Consider the following 21,422-nt stretch of genomic DNA (forward strand, 5'->3'; position numbering starts at 1 on the left):
ATGGCACAAGTCAAGCTTCAGATGCGAATACCCGTGGTTTATCCAAAATACTCAGTTTAGACGCCCCTTTTCAGCGAGCTGGTAAAGATCGTTATTAGAAGGAAAGCTCAGAGAACGTTCATGTCTAGCTAGCCCTTTTTCTTTTTTCTTTCTAACTAACCATGGCCAGTGTGAGTCACTAAATAATACGGTGGCTTATTTCGCCGGAGAGAGTTTTACGAGCATGCTAAATTACGCCTCCTCCCTGTTATCGGCTCGAGAGCATGAATCACGTCATTTTCGTCGTTTCGCCAGCGCCAATTGCACGTGGAAGCGCGTTCCGCCGCTGCCATGAGTGTAGCGGCTGCGCGGTGCGATAGGCTTTCATTCTTATAGGGCGGCATCAGCAGCGGACTTTTTTTGTGGTCACAAAGAACTAAAGCTTCGCTATGTGTCGCTGCTATACAGTACGACAGTTCAATTATAACCCATAATCTGTTACGGTATAGCGTAATGTAAGGTTTGACGCCCGGCCGTCTGGTCGCTCGCTGGCTTGCTCACAATAACAAGAATGCTTCCATCCGTTTCCTTCCGTCTAAGCGAGCGCCGACAGCGGCAGCAGGAAGGCCGCGATGGGGCTTTCCCCGCGACAGCGGCGCTAGCACGAATCGGTTCCTGCTGCTGCTACTACTGCTGCTGCTATCTTCGTGATCGCCAGTAGCCAAGTAAGCAAACTTACAAACAGCAGCCCCAAATCATCGGACAATCAATGGCATAGCGCACTCTCGTTAGCCTACGTCCGCAGCACGACCATCAAAGTTTGCCAGAGAGCACCACTGCTAATGAGTATCGGCAGGCAGCGGCCGAATAGACAGCAACTCTCCTGACGGGGGGTACCTAGTTGGATAGAGAGTGTCAAAACACGGAGGAAAACACTCACATGAATAACAACAACAACAGCATGCTATAAGTACTTGTAGCAACCTGTATACAATCTGTATATGCGTGAGTGTCTAGTTGGCTGTACGACGGTTTCGACTACCTTCTCAGAGAACAGAAGTTTGCAAACAATAACCGTTGCGACTCCGACACAGCGACCTCCGTCGTCGCCACCACCCCATCGCTGTCTATTTAGTGCTAGCGAATCAGTAAGCAGGACTGCGGGCTCTGTTAAGATTAAGACGGGCGAGAGCGATAGTATCTTCGACATCTTTTTTTTTTTCGAACATTAGCGGGGAACAAAACAGAACGGTGATCGAAGAAGCAATTGGGTGCATGTGAGTGTCTGTTTATTGTGACCGCAACTGTGGTGGTAAGGTATTCGAAATCGAGGGCAGCATCTAGCCACATCTGCTAAAACTGAGCACTCGAACCATCCCGCTAAGTTCGGTCTGTTCCGTTGTATTTCGTACATCGAGAGAACAACTAACTTAGTTGACTTGTAGCTCTTGTAAGTTCAAGACCAGAAACGTATGCCCATTGATAGTTTTTCAGAGAACTTCAGTTTGGTCGTCTCGGACGAAATTGAAGGTCCGAAATAGTGCTGTGTGATCCTACCAGAATTGTTCTTCGTTGAGTGTACTAGCATCGTTTGCTGATTTTGCGGACTTACAACAGTTAGGAAATTTAGCTCGGATCACAGCCAGCTGTCGTCATCGTGTGGGGCAATAGGGAGAAGCGCCTGTCTTTTATTGCAGTTAATTTTAGAGAGACGGCAGCGAAACAGGTCGTCAGAGAACAATTTCAGGAAGTTACTAGAGCTAACTGGTACAGCAACCGGAACAATTCCTCAAAATGCCGCCAATGGAGCGACTTGCTAAGGTTCGTAAATTATCAGCAATTTATTTAATCGTCCATTTTTCCGCCATAGATGCCTATTGATTTTAGCACAGTCGACTGAATAAAACTTATATGCTTATGCACTTAAGCCGCTTCGGATCATATCTGATACTGGTTTGTGTTACATTGTTGTTTAATGCGCCCTCTTTCTTTTAGCTATAGAAATATTTACAACGAAATTAAGTGTCCGCCTGAGTTAGTTGAACGCATTAATTAGTAGAAGAATTTTAGTTGGTATATCTATTCAGGGTTGGCTCATGTCAGTGTGTGCGCTTCGATGAACTCAGAGGCGCCGGCTGGTAGAGGCACGGATTTCAACTACTTCCCCAGATACCGCGTTACTACTCTAAACGTCGATGTTTCAATGCCGCACCGATAGAGGGCTATTTTAAGTACTGTAGACAAAAGCAAAGTTGAATAGGATAATAAACGAAACTTTCACGCCGAGTAAGTTCATTTTATCGTCGTTATAGAATCACTAATCTTTTTCACCACCAAAAACGTATAGCGCGAGAAGTTATCGGAACAGCTCTATCTATATACTATGTTGATTTGTTCCCGTAATGGTAACATGTTTGGCTAAGCAACGTGAGTCGTTTTACGTTCGAAACCGGCAGTAAGCACGCTTCATTTAATTTCGCTGGGAGTTAGCCATCTAAGTAATAGGACCGGATTTAAGAAACATAAAGCGTGATATAAGTATACTCGTCCGGTGAAAGATCGTCCACGTCTAGGACGCGTCTCTGTTCTCTAGCAACGTCGAAGTAGGCACAAATGGGCATTCTGTTCTCCAGTCCTGTGACATGTCTCCAGTTGTTGGGAAACGGCACATCTTGTATGTCTGTCATGACACAACGGAGGATCGTCACTTGTTCCTTTTTTTTTTCTCTCCTCCGTCACCCTAATCGATGTGCGCTTCCTAAAGAATGAGATACATGTATAGTGCACAGTTCGCTATGGTAGTATTACATTTTAGCCGCAACAGAGGAAGTAAATAGGTCATTGCCGGCTAGCCAAATACAGTATACGTGTGTTGAGTACCTAGCGCATTTGTACATGTTGCCTAATAATATATATATATATTATAAGGATATAAAGTGGAGCTTGTATATAAGGAAATAGACGAACAGTAACTTTGATTTGTCGTTGGCACTTCGATCCGCCTGCTTCTATCCAGACTGGGGATGTCCTTTTTTTCAACTAGTTTAATTTTTTTTTAAATTTAGAGCTAAATTTGCTCCAGTGCACAGTCAAATTTGTCTGAACTGTACGTAGCATAGTCTTGACGTAATAATAGATATTCGTACGATATTACGTTGAAAAAAAAAAACGCATAATAAGCTTTGTTTCAAGACACTCCTGCCCAATGGGTTATCCTGAAAGCGTTTGAAACAGAACAGAACAGAAATTATGTTTCAGGCAATGTATAATACTATTTGTAGAAATGCTTAGAGAAAACGCGACTCAGAGAGTAGGAGACGCATTTCTTACCGTCCTTTTCCTTAAATGTACTCCCTACGTATCCCTCTTTCTTGGGACGGCAATCAATGTGTTAATGACAGATTGGCAACACGCGCGATTAGTCGACTGTCAGTTTTCAGCGAATTAATGCATCCAGAACTCTGCTTCAAAAGGCGTAGCGTTTACGGATGACGAACGCGGCCAGACTATGGTGATTCCTCGGCGTCATTCCATTCTGCGCGATCTATGCATGCGTCGATCGCGCGGCAGTGCCTTTACGCTCGTGGTGACCTTTGTCCGCTCCGTGTTCGCCGCTTCAGCTAGTCACACACGCGAGATCGTTGTAGCCCTATGAAATCTCTGCTATGGGTCTCCAGCGAACAGGTCTTCTCCAGTTGAAGAGAAGCGCAAGAACGATGATTTTCTGTATAGTAGCAGAACAGCGCGACCTATGCGGCCGATGTCACTGCAGTGGCCGCTACTAGAACACGGGGATGGATCCACAGTTGGTGCTTTGAACGACTCGTCGCTTATTACAATGATATCTTTAGCTGCTGGTCGATGTTCAGTGCAATTTCGTGTACGATCGCTCATTAGCTGGTCACGCGCACACGCCAGCCAGTAAGTTTTTTTGCTTACGGTGGCCCTCCGACCTTTCCTGGGCCGTTCGAGCCAACAGCAGTATCATTGGCGCAATTGACTTTTTTTCCAGTCGCAAGCGTGGCAGTGGCGGATCGACTAAAGGGCGAGAAACGAGGCCAGCGCACGCGGTGGAATCGAGCGAACAATGACAAGTGCTGGTATGGTCACCAAAGGCCTGAGTCAAAGGAAATCGCTAGTGGCTTTGTGTCGTTTTAGTTGCTGATGCGATCGGTATTAGTGTTCTTTGTGAAGTAGTAATATCCTCCGGTACAGCTATGGCTATAGTCATCATCGTCGCTCCCTCGACGATTTCCTGCGCCGATCAACGTTGGACGACAGCGACAACAGCGGCTTGTTTGCCTGCCTGATTTGATAGCTGGAACGGTGCTGAAACTTAATAGCGCTTTCCCAGCTAGATATTTAAGGTGGCGGCCGCTCTGAGAAGAAAAATAAAGATGGAGAGGATTTAGATAGAGAACATAACGAAAATATTGTTTGATCGAAGCTGAACAAAAATCGGTGGACAAAAAACGGACTAAACGGCATACGATAGGAGTGATAAAAGATCAGCTCTAACACAAAGAGGTATGACAAATGCAAAAAACTTTCAAAGAAAGTAGTCGTATAATGTTTTTTCTTCTGTCAGTGCCAACGCAGGATGTGAGCGTAGTAGGTGTGCAATTTCCCGCCATTTTGTTGACATTTTTTCAGTGTTGATGGCTGATACCGTTGTGTTTATACCGGTGTGGTTTATTTAGATTTCTGCCAAGTGGCTAGACGTGACTCAGAGCTATGTTATGGATACAGCGAAATGGTCATCTTTCTTACTGATCACTAACGATGTTTCCTCACTTACATTGAGCTTATTCTACTTCCGTTTTGTACCAGGTTGAGTAAGAAGCTCCCGTTGTCGCCGGCAGATGACGCTGATTGGCTAATTATATTTAAGTGAAACTTCTTAGGATGATTGGTTTGACTATTGGGCACGTCCTGTTACTTTTATTTAACTGGCGTCCTTCTTAAGCAAAATACGGCGCGGTTAACCCGAGAACTATCTGAACGGCTAGGAAGGACCGAGACAACTATTACTAATTCATGTACTAGGAAGGATCGAAAGGGAAAAAAGGAAAGTCCCATAAATTCAGTGAAAATAGCCAGACAAATCATATGAAAACATGCTTTCCGTTGCTTGCCCATCAAAAACAAAACCATTTCTATATAAAATCGTTTGCGGTGATGAAAGATCAGTCAGAAACGCAGGCTAGAATGGTTAGACCCTTCAGTTCAACACCACGAAGGAATATTTATAATCAAATGTCTACGTTGACATGATATGGCGGTGTTATACTATGAGTTATTCAAAGCACAAAAAAGAAGACTGTTACACGAATCAGCTTATTTTTTAAGCCCTGAAGTTTATAGAAAAGGACTTTCCATTGGAGCAGGGCGACGCTATATCAGATACTACTTGGGTAACCCACCAAGCGGTAACGAACCTTTAACGATATACACTAAGCTATCCGGTGTACAGTTCGGACACGGACCCAATTGATTATCAGTTATCTCGACCGATGCAACATAGCCATAGATGTAAACATCTCGGAACAAAGGCCGATGTTTGCAAATGGGTCGATGAATGAATGAATGAATGAATGGTTTCTAAGAAAAAAGACTTTTTTCGCGGAATACACCAGCTATCTAAGGTTGGGCGAAAGTCGTACGATGCGAAAGACCTCTTTGGCTAGTTAGTATATGCTCACTTGTTCAAAAGTCGCAACAACTAAAAGTGGCTAAAATAACGTGATCCTTTACACTATATGCATGTTTGTGGAAATAAACTGGGCGGCTAGTTGACCTTAGGGAGCATGCGTTCATAAGCAGTTCTCGGTACTAAGAAAACAGTTTTTTTGGAATCGTAAATCCATCATGGCGGGTGCTAGAGATTTATTTTCGTAATTTTAGAGAACGAACACCCGTTGATATTATAGATTTAAAAAATACTACGAAAAAAATACCGTGCTGTTACTGCTCAGTATTGAGCTGCTAAAGAGTCCAAGGGTTAGACTGAATGGGTCGAAAATTAATCAAAAAGAGCATAAACCTATTTACGGTAATGTGAAATACATGTGCATTTTTGCTTATTAGTGCTATTTTTGAGATGAGTTCATTTTTTGAGCTTCTAATAATATAGCTTTTAATTAAGAAAATGTGTAATTCGTAGGAATTATGTAAGGATGAACCTCCTACTGGCATCATGAAAACTCGAACAGCTACCAAACATGATCTTACCCATTAAGGTCCGGAGATAATTCAATAGTTTGTTTGCTTTGTCGTCTGTTGCAGCCAAGTCAATCGGAGACGGATCAGCAAGATTCAGGGTTTCTATCTGGCTCCATATTTCAGTCGCCCGCCATCCCCTTATCAAGTAGTCAGAACGTGCTACAAAGCGTGCAGAGCCATACCTCAGACTATCCGGCAATCAACGTAAGTATACCAGAATGCTCACGGTTTTATCCTAAATCCCAAGTAGATTAACCATGAATGATTCTTGCCGCGTATGGGCACAATGATGACATCAGATGATGCGAACTTTAGGTGAACGCACAGGCACGTGCATACACAAAGCACGCTTACGATGATGGCAGTTCATCGCTTCGACTGAAAAAACTTTACACCTTTTGACAAAAGTATGTATTAGTTAGACAAATGTTATGCTCATTACTTATAATACGCTATTGTATGATATGAAACGGAATGGTTAAGGGCGCCATATTTATTTGTACCATGTCAGAAATAAATAGATAGAAATAGTTCACATATATGCTATGTATAGTTAGGAAAAAAGACATAGGTATGAATCAAGTTTGGACATTAACTATCGTACCATTAAAGTACAGCTTACAGTGCCTGAGCGCTTTCTCTAAACCCGTCCTAGCTGTAAGATGCAAGTTAACGTCCGTAATATATTTATCGGAATAGTATCTTTGATCAGCACTACAATGCGTATAGCAATTAATGTCATTTTTTTACGTTTGTTAGGATTTTATCAGCAACAATCAGTTAGTATTATGTATATTTGACCATGTTTGGTCGTTGAAGATAATCTGGCCTTAATTCACGTCTTGGGTAATAGCGGCTGCTTTTGCGCAAACGTTTTTTGGTCGCTCTTATTTTTAAATAGGTTCTATCACACTACATTAAGTTGCTGCGAAAGCAAGTGGGAGTATAGGGACAGACGCTATCAAGGTACACTCGTCTTACTGAACCTAAAGTGCGAAATACCGTAGAATAACACAACAGAAACCACTATTACTGATCTCGTCCTGATAGATAAATGAAAATGACACAACAGAACGCAACTGACCGAAGAACTTCGAAGGGAGGGTGTCTCGTTTAGGTTCGTCGCAAATTCACATCCTGTTGAAAGTCGCAAGTAATTTTTAATATACTATACGAAAAAGACTATTGCGGGACATTATTTTCCATAACAATGTTATTACCTTAATGATTTTATTGGTTCTAGAAGTCTATTGGCTAGCACAAACGACGGACCAAAGCGTCGACTTGAAGTCTACCCGTACTTCGTTCTCCTTTAGTGTAAGGGCAGAGTGCCGCATAAAAACACAGCAATTTCCCACCGATCCGGAGAAGGACAATTTATAGAAGAAGAAGAAGCAGAAAAAGCAGAAGAAAAATGAGACGATGTTCAGCTCTTCTCGGCCGCATTGCCAGTTTACATTACGTGACGTGTGACGGGGCTTTCCCCGTTTCTTGACTATCCGACCTGTCTCTGACGATCCGTTTCTCAGAGACAGCGCAGTCTGCAGCAGCTCATCAGCAACATAGAGTCGCGAAAACCACGTAGTACTATCATGACGGTATACGTCGTCGGCCTTCCACTAGCACCGGTCATCAGGATCCAATCTCTGTACCCAACTTCCTTCTGCGCAGTGTTGTGAGACATTGGCGGGTTGGTGACCTGCAAAGGTCAATGGTCATCAGACTTGTTAAAAAGAAAACAAGTAGGATCAGACGTTAGTGTGATTTTTATTTATGCATGCACTCTGTCCAACACAGACGAACGAAGACGGATAGGCGTCAGAAGCTATAGGTGGTGCATCCACGACAGTTTGTAACGTTGATGTCGAATGGAGATTTTCAAAAGGCTTCGTAAATATTGTAAGCCGGCATACTAGAGATGATTCTATTTGTAACTCTTTTTTGATTTTTTATTTGAACAATTAGCTCAGTTGTTTAGTCTGAAGAAAAAACATTTTTCCAGCTGATCGAAGACGAATCGCCTGATCGCGTGAATTCAATATGCCGTACATAATAGAAGGCTAAAAGCATGCAGAATGTTTTCCTGGAAAACTACAGGGATATGTTTATTCATACACAATAGTTAAAACGGGTTCAGTATTTATAATCGGGTCCATTGAATTTTCATCTATAGAACTGGACTGTCGACCCCTAAGAACGTGTGCTTTCTCTACAGAAGTAGGAAATCTATCTCTTTAAAAAACTAACGACAATCCATGTAGATTATTTAACAGTGCGGCTCGAGTGTTTTAGCTAGTCAAAACCACTACTCTCAAGTTCATAGCTTATCGTGTAGTTTAGATAATTTTTTTAAAATAAGTATACTAAGCGTCAAGTCACTGGGAAGATGTTTTTTTTTGGGTCATCAGTTTGACCTCCTTTCTTGTCTAGTATCGTTCATCAGTTTCCCGGACAGTTGCGTAATTTGTTGAACAGCTTTTCTGTGCGCTTCGGCGTCCTGTGACCGTTAATGCAGCGCAACGAAGCAAAGGGCTTTGTCAAGTCAACTTAGGAAGGATAGCTAATATCTGTGTCCCTGCTAATATTTATATTGCACACAATTGTTCGCGCGTCAGTTTCGGTACTACTGTTTTTCTTGTAGGCAGAAAGCTACAAAAATCTGCTCGTTTCGTATTTAGCTGCCTATACACGGTATTTTCAAAAATCCTTCTGCCGATATCTAAGCGTTTTGTTTAGAAGGCTGTCTGCCGGCCGTCCAGAGATGCAACTGCTCGACGGCTCTGGTGCTTCGGCTGCATACTTCGTAGCACAGAGCGCATTGACATCCGCGTTGTTTTCGATCGGCTCGGGGAAAACCCTTTCTAATACAGGCGAAGGATAATGCAAAAGGCAAACAGACAAACAAGAGGCCGCCGCTCGTCTCCACGATACGCTGGAGGCTCTTCTGATGACCTTCCGACTGTGGTTTTTGAGCAGCACGAGAAAAGGCTTATCAAATAAATAGCATTTCTAGAAAAATATCCTAAAATAAATAATGCTATATTGTATTAATATACTATATAGCTACGATGAGGAAATGTTTGTAGTGGGTCACGGTTCAGTGCGCCATTCCTGCTTAGGTAGCCCTGTGTAGTAATGTATAAATGGTATTTGCGTCGCTCAACTGGGAAAATCCATCTGGCACCATCTAACTATGTGTGCAGGTATATAAGGATGTAGAGATCTTACAGAAGCATATTCGCACAGGAATCGACTACCAGCTGAGCTGTAGAGATACACTCTTCTTATTTCGGAGAATTAGATGCCCGTGAAAGCTGAAGGACCAAAAAAACTGTCACCGGAACTCGACTTTAGCAGAATTCGCAATAGTTAACTAGCGGTCCATTATTGATCCATAGTCTATTTCGATTTTAGCATGTTATGTTACATTAACCAGTTCTGGGATTATTTCATGTGGGCCACTCTGTCGTGTCCGTGGTGCGATTTGCACCGCAATTTCCTTGCCCGCTCTTAGCTGACATACATTTAGCTGGCTGCCGGTCCTTACTAGTTATTTCAGAGTCTACAGCCAATGGTATAATGTCAGGCCTTCCCGCCAAACAAACTTATTTATAATACTGTGATAACGCTACAGCAAAAAAGAACGAACGAGCTAAACGCTTTCCAATTGTGGTACGATCTGCCAATACGGTACAATAGCGCAACAGTATCTGTTTCCCTGCTGCTGCTGCTGCTAGATACGGGATTGTCCGACGCTGGTGCTACTTCTTCTACAAACACTCATTTATGCTATTTCGTCATGGTGCGAAAGACACCAGCAGTCAGCAGTTGCTGAAGGAGAGCCAGCCTTCCTCGAAACCTGTCAGATCAGTCATGTAGGCCTATTGGTGTTATTGCTACTACTGGCAATTAGCAATGAAGGTTACTTGGCTGCCTGCGTCGAGAAGGCGAGGGTGTCATCGCCTGCGCTCGCACGGGATCGCAGACCTGCTGGCAAAGGTAGGGAGCAGTCAGCTAGAATGGCCGTTCTGTGAACGACGAAGCTGAGTATCATCATATTCCTACCATTGAGCAGAAGAATATCCTTCTGCCGTCGTACTATAGGCAGCATAGAAAATCTCTTCGGGTAGATCATAAAATAGACAACCAGACAGAAAGCCATCATAGCGCAGACGGTCGCTAGCGTTCGCAATGGCTTTGGCGGCGGGGGGAGGTCGTGGGAATACCCAACGCTCGCTAAAACGACGAATGCTTTGCTGTGGATCGCTACCGCGGATCTGGTTGCTAGCGATTGTGTCGCCGCTGCTCCTGTAATTGGCCGTTCATTGATTCAACACAAGGGAACAACGACCGTAGTGTCTGCGGCTTTATCGACGCGATGGTGGCGGAGCCCTGACGCGGACGGAACAAAGATTCCCGCCACTATAACGTTAACCAAGGCAATGGCAAGTCAGCAACTGTCCTTCATAGTAAAGGCACAACTACGTCAGGCCAATCTCAGCAAAGCGTAATGTTACTCGGTGATCTGATCTGACTACGAAGGAGCTGTCCAACGCGTTGCTCCCACCGCCTGCTGCCCCGGTTCTCTAACACACAGCAGCCGGAACATCGCATCTAAGCCAGACGAATCGGATCGATCTGTCATTGTAGCGTGACAGGGTTTGCTGCGTGATAGCGGCTCGACTCTCTTGTGCATATGCATATTTGCTACTATCAACTGATCATTTCAGATTGATATCTGTTAGCTAAGTTTCAGGGAACTCCTGAAGCCACAAAGGCTGGAGACAGCTAGAACAGCTAAAAAAAAAAAAAGGCAACAGTCCACTCTAGAAAAGTCGTGTTAACTAGTCCAGCTGATCCAGCGATTCTGTTTAGGCAAGAAGTAAACGCAGTGAGTGTCTCAACTGCTTCCTGTAATGCGGCGACTCAGTGCTGAGACCGCCAGTGTGTAACTGCCTGGTGTGCCTATGTACAATCTTCTACATGATTGTGCGCTGCTGTGATCGTATTGAAGAACATGCGAGACAGTGTTTGTTTCGACGTCTTTATTTCAATACGGTGTTGTGCGGTAGTGTCACGTTTTTGTGAACAAATGCTATCAATATCAGAGACTGCTCGTTGCGCGTATTGGCCTCGAACAGCTGAAGCGTGCTTATTAGAGGAAGCATCAGCGGCCACAGTGACGACGGCGGTGGCAACAGTTCCCAGCAGATTAAGATAGCACGTGCAAACGCGATCTCTGCGGTGGATCCGACGACCACAGGCTGCTCTCAGCGGCGATGGCGTCAACGACGGCAGCCGGTGAGAGGTAATTTAGATTGCGGTCGAAAGCTGTTTAGTTGTAAAAGACAGCTACAATTTGAATTTCGGCAGAACAAGCGGTGACAGTGATTCTCCACAAAAAAAAGCTTTAGTTTTTGTGGCCATCACGCCTGGGCCAGCGGGCTTCGTAGTTGGTGTACAGATGGGGCTTGCGGCAGTTCCTAGGCTATGTATGGTAGTTCCATGGTCATTTAGCTGGCATGCGATGCCAGGTCTCATTTATTCAAAGAAATCGACTAGAGCAGCATGAGGAAACTCTAATTGTCTGTGGCCATTAACACGACTATTATTACCAGCATAAGTGTGCATTTCCGTTCCTCACTGTGCTATCCTCCTGGCATACCTCGCGAAGAAGGTTGAGCTAATTGTAGCATTGAATCGTGTGCTTTCGCTTTGTCCTGTGGTACGTCAGTCTGAGTGAAGATGCATCTCTACCTGTGCAATAGGCGCTCACAGTGCTGCCTTGATTTTCACCAGTTTCATTGCATCAACAGCTGCCAGTCGGTCGATGTAGAGAAGCTCAAAAATGGGAAAATGACTCCTGCGTACAGACGCCTAAAGGTGGCCGAAAAGCAGTTTGGATTTGCAACGAACAAACGGAACGTAAGAACTATCTTTGACCATGTATTTATGTGTACGACTATATATTTTAAGGAGTTATTTCTTTATAGGGTTCAGAGGAGGTACGCTTCGATAAAACTCAACCGTATCGTTTACTATTACGTTACTACTGCAAAGTTGCTGCTAATAAATAAAGAAAGCACTAAATACTGGCTAGACATGTCATCATCGATAAACGTTTAGTTTTCTAGCCAAATCCTGAACATCCGAACGAGTCTTACTTTTTCTTTATAGGCTTCTTCGCTATGCACGATCGGGAACATATTTGTCATCTTCGGTTTGGGAAATGTTCTGGTTTCACTTTCGCACTCAACTTTGCGTTTTACGCTAAATTAGGTGCAATCGAAACATATATAAACGGACCATAACAGCAAACATTGTCTAATGTCTAATCATTTAGCCGATAGTTCAAACAGTCGCTACTTGATGTAGCGCTATTTTTTGAATATGTCTGATTGACACGGTCACAGATTTTTACACTAATATCTCTCTCATTCGCAATTGCCAAACGCTACATGGATACTAGAGAACTACTGGATGGGCCGCTAGAAAAAATGTTAATAAAAAAAACAAGCAGTTTCATATATATGTTACTAAAATAATGCTAACTCAACTTTATAGGTGAGCAACGCCGAAAGCGGATTAGACTCGGGACTAATTCTCGAAGAAACCTCATCGTGGGCATTCAGCTGGCAAAATATTTATTCTCAGGATGAATGTGGAGATACGGTGCTTCATCGAATGCTGGCCAGTACGGCTGCGCCCGGCAAGACTGACACAGGCCATCATCAGCTGCTGTTACAGTATATGAGAGCTACTCCAACGCCCGAGTTGCTTGACATCGCTAACAATTATGGCCAGGTCGGTTTCTATATCCTGTTATTGTATAGATTATATCATTTGTTATTTACTTATTTAAAAAAAATTTACTGATTTTTTTTTCTGCTATTACACCACGTGTTTTAATAATATCACAGAAGCTGATCGGATTTTTGGAAATGTTAACAAACGTGGAAAGGTTCTGGGCGCAGTGAGCGTCGATTTTTTCCTTCCTTCAAATAGCGTACTTGTCGAATACAATAGTTCCGTTGCGAGATTTCCTCTCTGTCCGCTTCGTTTTTTTTTCCAATTTCCACTTCAGTCTACTAGATAATAATGTGTGTGCTTTATGTTACGTAGTTGTGTAGTGAAGAGCGTTTTGTGTGAATGTATGTGTAATAACACGACGTGACTCTTGTAAATAAACCTTTAGTATGGGTTCCCGATACGGTGGTAGCTTTTACTGTAGCTACATAGGGTTTAGGTACGGACAGGAATTTTCCGTTTGGCTAATTCTAGTTGATTCCATCGAGCACGCTCGCGACGTTACTAGGTGAATTTGTTCAACGTTCGGAATAGGCTCGACACAACTCTACCGTAAAAAATCGTCAAGATAAAGTTTATCATTAGCTGTATTCTTTCGTCGATCGTCCGCTATATCGTTTTTAGATTGAACGTGAATTTATAGTACATTTGCTCATCGACCACGTGTGACATAATAGAACGCTGCCCCTAAACGAAGCTCCCTCCAAATACTCCCATAATTTACAGTGGACGTCCTCTAACGAATCAGAATTACACGCGACTCTAACGACAACGGCCGGCAATGCAACGTTTGCCGATGGTACTATTCACCTTTTTAGCCTTAGTTCTACGTGTCATTTCCTGCAAACAAACTTATGAGCCTGTTTGTTTGTTCTGACGGCGTGTATTCGCGTTGTCAGAACGCGTAGTAGTGCAATATTTGTCACGACTTTCCAAACGCACGTAGTCAAATAACCTGCGAAAAGATGCTATACTCGGTTGGGCCGATGCTCAATGACAATGAAGTGGCTCTCGACGATTATGATATCATCTCGTTAGAGACGTTGCCTTTTAGCAGGCCCATAGAAGAGAGGAATTCGATAGGATGGTGTCGCGAGCTTCTCCTCAGCCGCGCTTCTGGCTCAGTCACCATTGACTGACCCTATGCTGCGGTGAATATGAATGAACTATGCACATATCGCTCATAATGAATCATTCGGCAGCTGCTGAAATCAGTTCTAGTATGGCGTTGTCCTCGGCGTCGCTCTGGGACCTCCCACTCGCCCGGCCTCGATAAGCGCGGGTACGCTGAGACGGCGTAGTTACTGCGGCTGCTGCTGCCGTGGCCCGTCGATGTGTGGGTCAATCAAACAAAGTTAACGCCGTTCTCGTCACCAGGCATGGATTCTACTGGCAGCATTATGCGCAGCAGAATTGCACATTTTTCCGTTTCGTTCCATGACACACACGCACACAGCTGTCCTGGCCTGCTGACAGGGCAGTCGGCTTATAGCAAACATGTGTTGGCTGGTGCTGACAACGGACGGATCCGCTAGCCTTTCTGTTTATTGGTGTGTGAGAGTGTTTATACGAGCATTGGATGTTGCTGTCGTTAATGTTTGTTGGCGTATAGTTACAGGGGACACTGTGTGTAGTGGATATTGAGGAATTTCCCAGCTGTTAATGTTGGTGCCACGACGCCATTGCTGCTACTGTTACTCCGTTTTGGGTCGCTAGTTGTCTCGCTATCCGCTATTCCATGGTTAGGAAACTCTCAAATAAGAAATATGTGTAACTGGGGCTGGTATGGGGAATACCCCATCGGTTCCGAGGACGCCAATAGGTAGCTATTTGTCTATCCATTTACCTGTCATTATTATATGTGTTGTATTCTACGAGTGATCGGGTCTGCCGTGGTAGCGTTTGATGGCAGAAGCGACAACGGCTGCTATACGATGCGTAAATAAGGATAACAATGACACTGTTCTGGCGTACTTCCCTATGTTATTGCCGTTCAGTATTTCCGGTACAATGCTTTTGCCAAGTTGAAAATAAATGGCAGAGCTAGCTATGGCTGTAATAACTCTCTCGTGCCAAAGACTAAGAGGCTGGTGGCATGAATCTCTCTACCACTCGTGCTGGCAATTGCCACGGTACTTTAAATGGGAAAAAAAGGGTAACGGTTAGTTGTTGGTACTTTTAGGCATCGAACCACAGCGTAAATTCTCTAGGAAAATCCCAAGGTAATCGCAATGTGGGTAACTCGTTTTATCATTAAACATGACAGGCTTTCAATAGATAACTTTCTAGACACACCCAACGCCATTAAAACCTTGATTAGATTTAAGGACATTTGATTTACTCGAATCGGTGGGCGTTACTGGAAACTCCCATGGGATTCTATAGTCAGTCTGATTTAATAATGATATTTGCACCTTGCATACCACCTCTTCTATTATCGAGCTTCTAAGCTTGATTGCTTCAGGAATAGAAATATTGTATATGTGCTTGAGCATTAAACAGAGTGCGTGTATCATATTGTCATTGGTTGCCATTACTGATGTTACTGTGCAAGCAGCCAGATCATTATCATATACTAAATATAATTACATATTGTTTATTTCGAGAGATCTGTTCACACCACGTTCAGTGTCAACGACATTGGTAGCTTGTCAGCCACGTCCGCATCTGCTGACAATAGAGCTAGGTCTTCTAGCCCGGTCGCAAGCGCCAATATTCATTTTTGGGAAGCACCTAAGTGTCGACTAACCGCACCCGTTAGAGCAGGCGATCTAAGCAAAGGGTGCATGATTTGCCTTCCCGTTATTTCAAAAGCGCCTCCAGAGGTTACTTCAAAAGCGCACGCTATATCAGCGAGCAACAACACTTTCGAGCGGATAAAGTCCGCACTTTTCGATTAATCGAAATCCAGCAACAGCTGGTTCGTTGTGCCTGACTTCTACCGCCGGCAGCCATAGGCCCAAGGTCTTCGTACTGGCTCCGTATAGCATGGGTTTTCTGAGGAGACCAGATGTTGCAAAACGCGCATGGCTGTTTATCTAGGTTCCTCTTACTACTCAAGATAAATTTCCGTATTTTTCCAAAGTGAGCTACTTGGACGTTTACGCTCGACTTGTTGGGGGACTGTACGAGGAAAACGATAAAAATGCATCGCGGTGACAGAAATGGTGACGACAATGATGGTGATGGCGGTAGCGAGCCCCTAACAATAGAGTTCATGACGTTTTATTCTGTTGACAAATGTCGGGCCGCAACCGTGTACTTGATTAGTCGCAAAAAATACCTATGCCGTTTGCGGTCCCATCCACCATTAGCTATGAATTGAATTTCATTCCCAATTTACCATAAAGTGGATAACTAAGTTAGTGGAGATAATAAACATTTCCTAGAGTCTATAAGAAATAGAAGTTGTTTTTATTGTTATCAGTGCTTTATTTTACCTTAAAGAAACTGGAGGTAAAAGTATGGGTTTCCTGTTAATCAATTTAAAAACGATTTCGTTTTTTTATTTGTGAAGAATCTGAATTTTTTATTTTACCCGTTGCGCCGAATATAAAAACACAGGCTAGATAAACGTTGAATAAATTTTTATTATTATTGTAATAATATATTGCAATAATTCCGTCTCGAATTGACCTCCAGCTAATAAAAGGCCAACATCGGCTAACATCGACGATTTTTTGTTTGAATTTGTGCGGCTTATATCTAAAGTCAGTACGAACGCTACGTCAGCCCCTGGACTATCGTCTAAAGCGATGACTTTAACTATGCGTGATAAGGCCATTGCGTAAACGATCTGCTTCACGTATGACACATCGATACGTGATGCTATTAGGATGAATAAATTTTGTCAGGCGTAAAACTGAGCAAAATTGTGATAGAATGACATCCCGATAGCATCCGTGTGCGGCCGGATGGGTTTTCTAGAGGCATGCAAAAAGCTGGCTTATTTTCAACTTTATTTGTTACGATTACATTGGCTTGTGAGTTCTTTTTCATATTTACTATTGTAGTAATTACTCTGAAACAACCGAGAGTGGCTAAAACGTTTACTCGTTTTACCTGTTGTTCTAATGTTTCTGTTAGACGGCGCTCCATGTTGCCTGTGAGCACGAGGACGACTGGAGTGCGAGACGCCTTGTACTGGCCGGCGCGACAGCTGATCGGCCGGACGATCTGCGCTTCACACCCCTGCACATTGCCGCGCAAAAGGTGAATAGCACGAGTCGACCGTTGGTTCGCTAAAACGTACCTGCTTTTTGTCACAGATTCTTCTTATCCGAGAGTAAATTGTACTGACAAATTTAGTGGATTGAGGCGTGTGAAATTTCACCATATTTAAAACATTTATTTGACGGTCCAACATATCTTATTGGCTTCTTTTTGTTGCTTCATTAACGAACAGGGTAACGAAGCGCTGGTTCGCGCGATCACAGCACCTGCCCGCGCTGATGAAATAAGTGAACTTGGCCTAACATTTTACGGTTAGTACTAAATTGGGATTTGAACAGAAATCACTGTTAGACCTAACTAACAAAACTTGGCTCCGACTGCTGTTCTTATAGACAATGTTGTTTTTATTCTAAGTTATTCTACACAAATATGTATTATGCACTAGGTGCTCATTTCACTCAAAATAATCAAAAAATCAACTATCCGATGCAGCTCTTGCAACTTCTATAAGCGCAATAGATAGTCCTGGCAGAATTTGGTCCTGTCATTTAGCTAAGGTTGCACCTGATATAATCAAATCAAGAAGGATTTTCTCGACCTGAACAGCGTAATATACGGACGTAGCAGAAGGGGCTTTATCAATACCAAGCACTCGCCCTCTTTTTCGCTGACATCGTTCATAGAACTAAACATAGATTTCTGATCATTTCTTCATCCATTCAATTCTGTCTTCAACATAACTAATGGCGAGCATGTGACGAAACTCGTTCCCGTCTCTTAACAAACAGCAGCAAGCTGTCGTTATGTTCGAAACGACTGAAGACTGACGTTCTGGTTCTAATCATTATCGCTGCTCTATGCCACGCCTATTGAAACGTCCAGTACTTTCCGATATCTTACGCGTACAATGATTGACAAAATGAATCAGATGATATGTTGAGCTATTTAGGATAAACCGTCACAAAAGGTTAACTAAGGCTGAGTGGCTGTCTAATTTATGAATTATCCAGCAGCGGATACTACTGTTTTTTATTTTATATTCAACTATTCTCTCCTTCACACTATATGTAACCCGAGTGTTCGGAGAAACCAAAGATGTTAACAAGTCCACGCTAAAATTTTGCACATGCCTTGTCTGTAGGATAGGACACTCGGTTAGCGTAGGTAACGAGAAACCGATGATCAGTGTTCGCTTCATAATTTAATAGTGATAGAGGCGGGATCCTTCTTTTCGGAACGCAAGTATTACTTCGTCTGTTGTTCTTATGGGATGAAATTATTCTAAAATGATTATCGGTTGTTGTACTTACTGATCTGTCCCATCTTCGGTAATACGCTGTGCTATCTGCTTTGGGTGGCTGCCTCAGTCGAAACAGAAGAGCTGTCGCACAAAGCTGCGCTAACTTTGACCAGACAAAAATGACTTAGCTTAGGCAATAAACAGAAAAGATAAATACTCTGTAGCTAGCACTCGAGATATAATTATGTTGTTCTTTGTTGTTTTTTAGTTGTGACTCCTGCACAACCGCGTACGAAGCTGGTCGAGCTGAATCAGCTGTGTTCGCTTGGTATGACCCCGTTACACCTAGCTGTAGAGTCGGGGAATATTCGTGTGTTGGAGGCCTTGTTGCCATTTGCAGGTCACGCCAACACCCTCGAAATGCGCGAAGGTCGTACAGCGCTTCAGCTGGCGATTGAGCAACGCCGTACCGATATGGTAAGGGTTTTGCTAAATTCTGGTGCCTCAATCGAGCAGGAAGATTACGCCGGACGTACCGCAATCATGAGGATTCATCGTAAGCAGAAGCTTATGCACGGAAGCCAGATCCCTGAACTGACCCAATGTCTCATGTTACTCCAAGCATTTGGTGCACGGGCTCCAACCAGAGAAGAACTGTCATTGGAAGATGACACCAGCGACGATGATGACGGAGTAACCGCAAACAAGCGACTGCGTCCTCAGGGTTGCCGTCCGAAAGATCAGCAGGTTCCCTGCTAGTAATTAATCAATACAACGTTTATCGATCGAAAAGGTGCTCTTTACGCACTCTGCCTGGAACATATATTTACCACTAGCCGTGCCATACGTCTTGTACTGGCTTCGCGGGGCAATAGCCCCTCTCTGTAGGACACCCCGCCTGCCTGACCTTTCCTGCGTAATACGCAAAAATGTTGTTATTATGACAATAATTAATCCTGTGATCTTGGCCAACAAGGCCACGAATGATACGGTAAATTAGACCAGTGACGACAGGAAATGGTAGAACATAACTAGGGAGACACAGAGAACGTTGGTACACATAGATAACACACTAACTAGTGTGATCTATTATCCCAAGCGCGCAAAAAGAGGCATAATAGACTCAAGTTGTCCCTCTTAGCAACAACAGAATTCTATCAGATTGTGTAGATTCCTGGCTTAATATATACTACATTACCTTTACCAGTGCACCGCACTCAGTATTGAAGGAACATCTAGCGTTGCTAACAATATTCTGAGTTTTATTAGCAGTTCTATGAATAAAAGAAAATATCGATTCTTCTTGAGAACGTTACCTGTAGAAGCACAATTTATGGTTGAAAGGAAAGTATTTAAATTGTTCATGAAATGTTTGACTTGCATGTGATTTATAGGGCCGCCATGCTTAGCCAATTGGACACGACGGGAACTCTTTATTTCTTTTTCCCAAACATACCATCAACATACATTTTATTCAATAACGCGTTACGGCTACGTTTGTTACAGACAATTATAGCAGGAGCTTGTGTTGAAGGTCTTTTTTTATATCACACATCTGCTATTTAAGAAAGAAGGAGGTAACACACGAGGTAGTTGCGGTACATATAAACATAATGAAAATTTAAATTATGTATGAATTGTAAAAGAAGTTCTCACAGTTAAAAGGTGATAAAACACTTCGCAATTATATAAGGATAAAGCGATAGTTACAATAAATAGACGGTTATGGGTATCGTACGTACAGTGGACGTTAAAATACTAGGGATAATAATTAAATTACCAATAGACCCTGCCGTATTGTAAAGAAGTGCGAGCTGCCGTTGCGTGATGTCTGACCTAGATTAACGACCATTAGGACATTCATGTGGCATTGTCCGCCAGCCTGCGCGGCCTGCTCACGGCACCAAAGTCCTGTCTGAGAAGACATCCATTCGCCTACTCATGTGAAGACTACTGGTTATGGCGTAAGACTGGCAGCAAAAAATGGCTTTTATAATAAAAACTTTTGTCTACTCGCGTATTGTACATAAAACTAAATTAATCAAAAGCAGGAGACAACGTAACAAAAACAGAATAGCCTAATAAAGTTGTTATAGGGTTGTATACAAATTGGGTGCGTCGTCTTTTTAAGTGATTGGTCATTTGTTCATTGTCGGAGCTATTACTTTTGTTATTATTCAAAACAGTTACGGAAACCGTCTCAAAAAATCGATTTCCGCTACCAGCACAAAACAATCCCAACCAATGCGCTATCGAACTGTAGTAGCACGCGCGACCTTCTCATACGCGCCCTGCAGTTCTATCGGCATATTAGTAGCGCGTTACCTTACTGTCTCAGAAGGGCTCTCAGGTCTTCGGCATCATTCAGTTTTTCCCACGTCGACAGATTTATTATTCATTTACCTGCGAGATCCTGTCTTTTTCTGCTGAGATTCTTTCTTTACCTTCGTGAAAAATCAAAATTGCGTGAATGTTCGGACCCGAACACGCCACTTGCTTGCCATTTTTTAAGTTAACGGATAAGCAGACTAGCCACCACGTCTTGGCGCTCTGGTTGTGGATTTCATTTACAGATAGACAATCCGTATAAAAAACATATTGCCACGAATAGGATATGATAGGTAAATGAAAACCATATGGTTGTTTTGGCGCAAACAGTGTTCTCGGAACAAGAACGATATATAATACTTGATGCCAGTATACCTACGTGATTTTAATTTTCGGTAACTAGCAATTCTATTTATTTCGATTCTTTTTTCAGAGCTAAGTTTATTCATCTGTAAATATTGACATAGACTAATATGACAGAATCTTATTTTCTGCAAAATTTTAATACGCTACAAACCTATCCAAAAGCATTGCAAGCACAATTAATTGTTACCAATACGAGAGCAGGTACTGAGGCGATCCTTTGCCCAGCCTTAGCGAGTGAAGCAATTTTATAGAAATAGAAGCACAAATTTCTTCTTGTGTACATTCTTTTCGTACACTAATATATTAA

General features: G+C 43.0%; 1 protein-coding gene across 2 annotated transcripts; it reads left to right on the forward strand.

Annotated features, from left to right (window-relative positions):
- Positions 1-340: 340 nt before the first annotated feature.
- cact (NF-kappa-B inhibitor cactus) lies at positions 341-20,530 on the forward strand. Of its 2 annotated transcripts, XM_022809748.2 has the most exons (7): positions 4,017-4,506; positions 6,265-6,405; positions 11,936-12,126; positions 12,766-13,005; positions 17,095-17,220; positions 17,414-17,492; positions 18,690-20,530. In XM_022809748.2, the coding sequence occupies exons 3-7, from the start codon at positions 11,947-11,949 to the stop codon at positions 19,178-19,180; spliced, it is 1,116 nt and encodes a 371-aa protein (XP_022665483.1). In that variant the 5' UTR covers positions 4,017-4,506; positions 6,265-6,405; positions 11,936-11,946; the 3' UTR covers positions 19,181-20,530. The 2 variants fall into 2 exon arrangements, with proteins under 2 accessions (XP_086849535.1, XP_022665483.1); XM_086993409.1 differs by lacking the exons at positions 4,017-4,506; positions 11,936-12,126 and adding an exon at positions 341-1,800.
- Positions 20,531-21,422: the final 892 nt, after the last annotated feature.

This window comes from Varroa destructor, unplaced genomic scaffold (genome assembly GCF_002443255.2).
Source record: "Varroa destructor unplaced genomic scaffold, Vdes_3.0 BEIS01000006.1, whole genome shotgun sequence".
Taxonomy (NCBI): Eukaryota; Metazoa; Arthropoda; class Arachnida; order Mesostigmata; family Varroidae; genus Varroa; species Varroa destructor.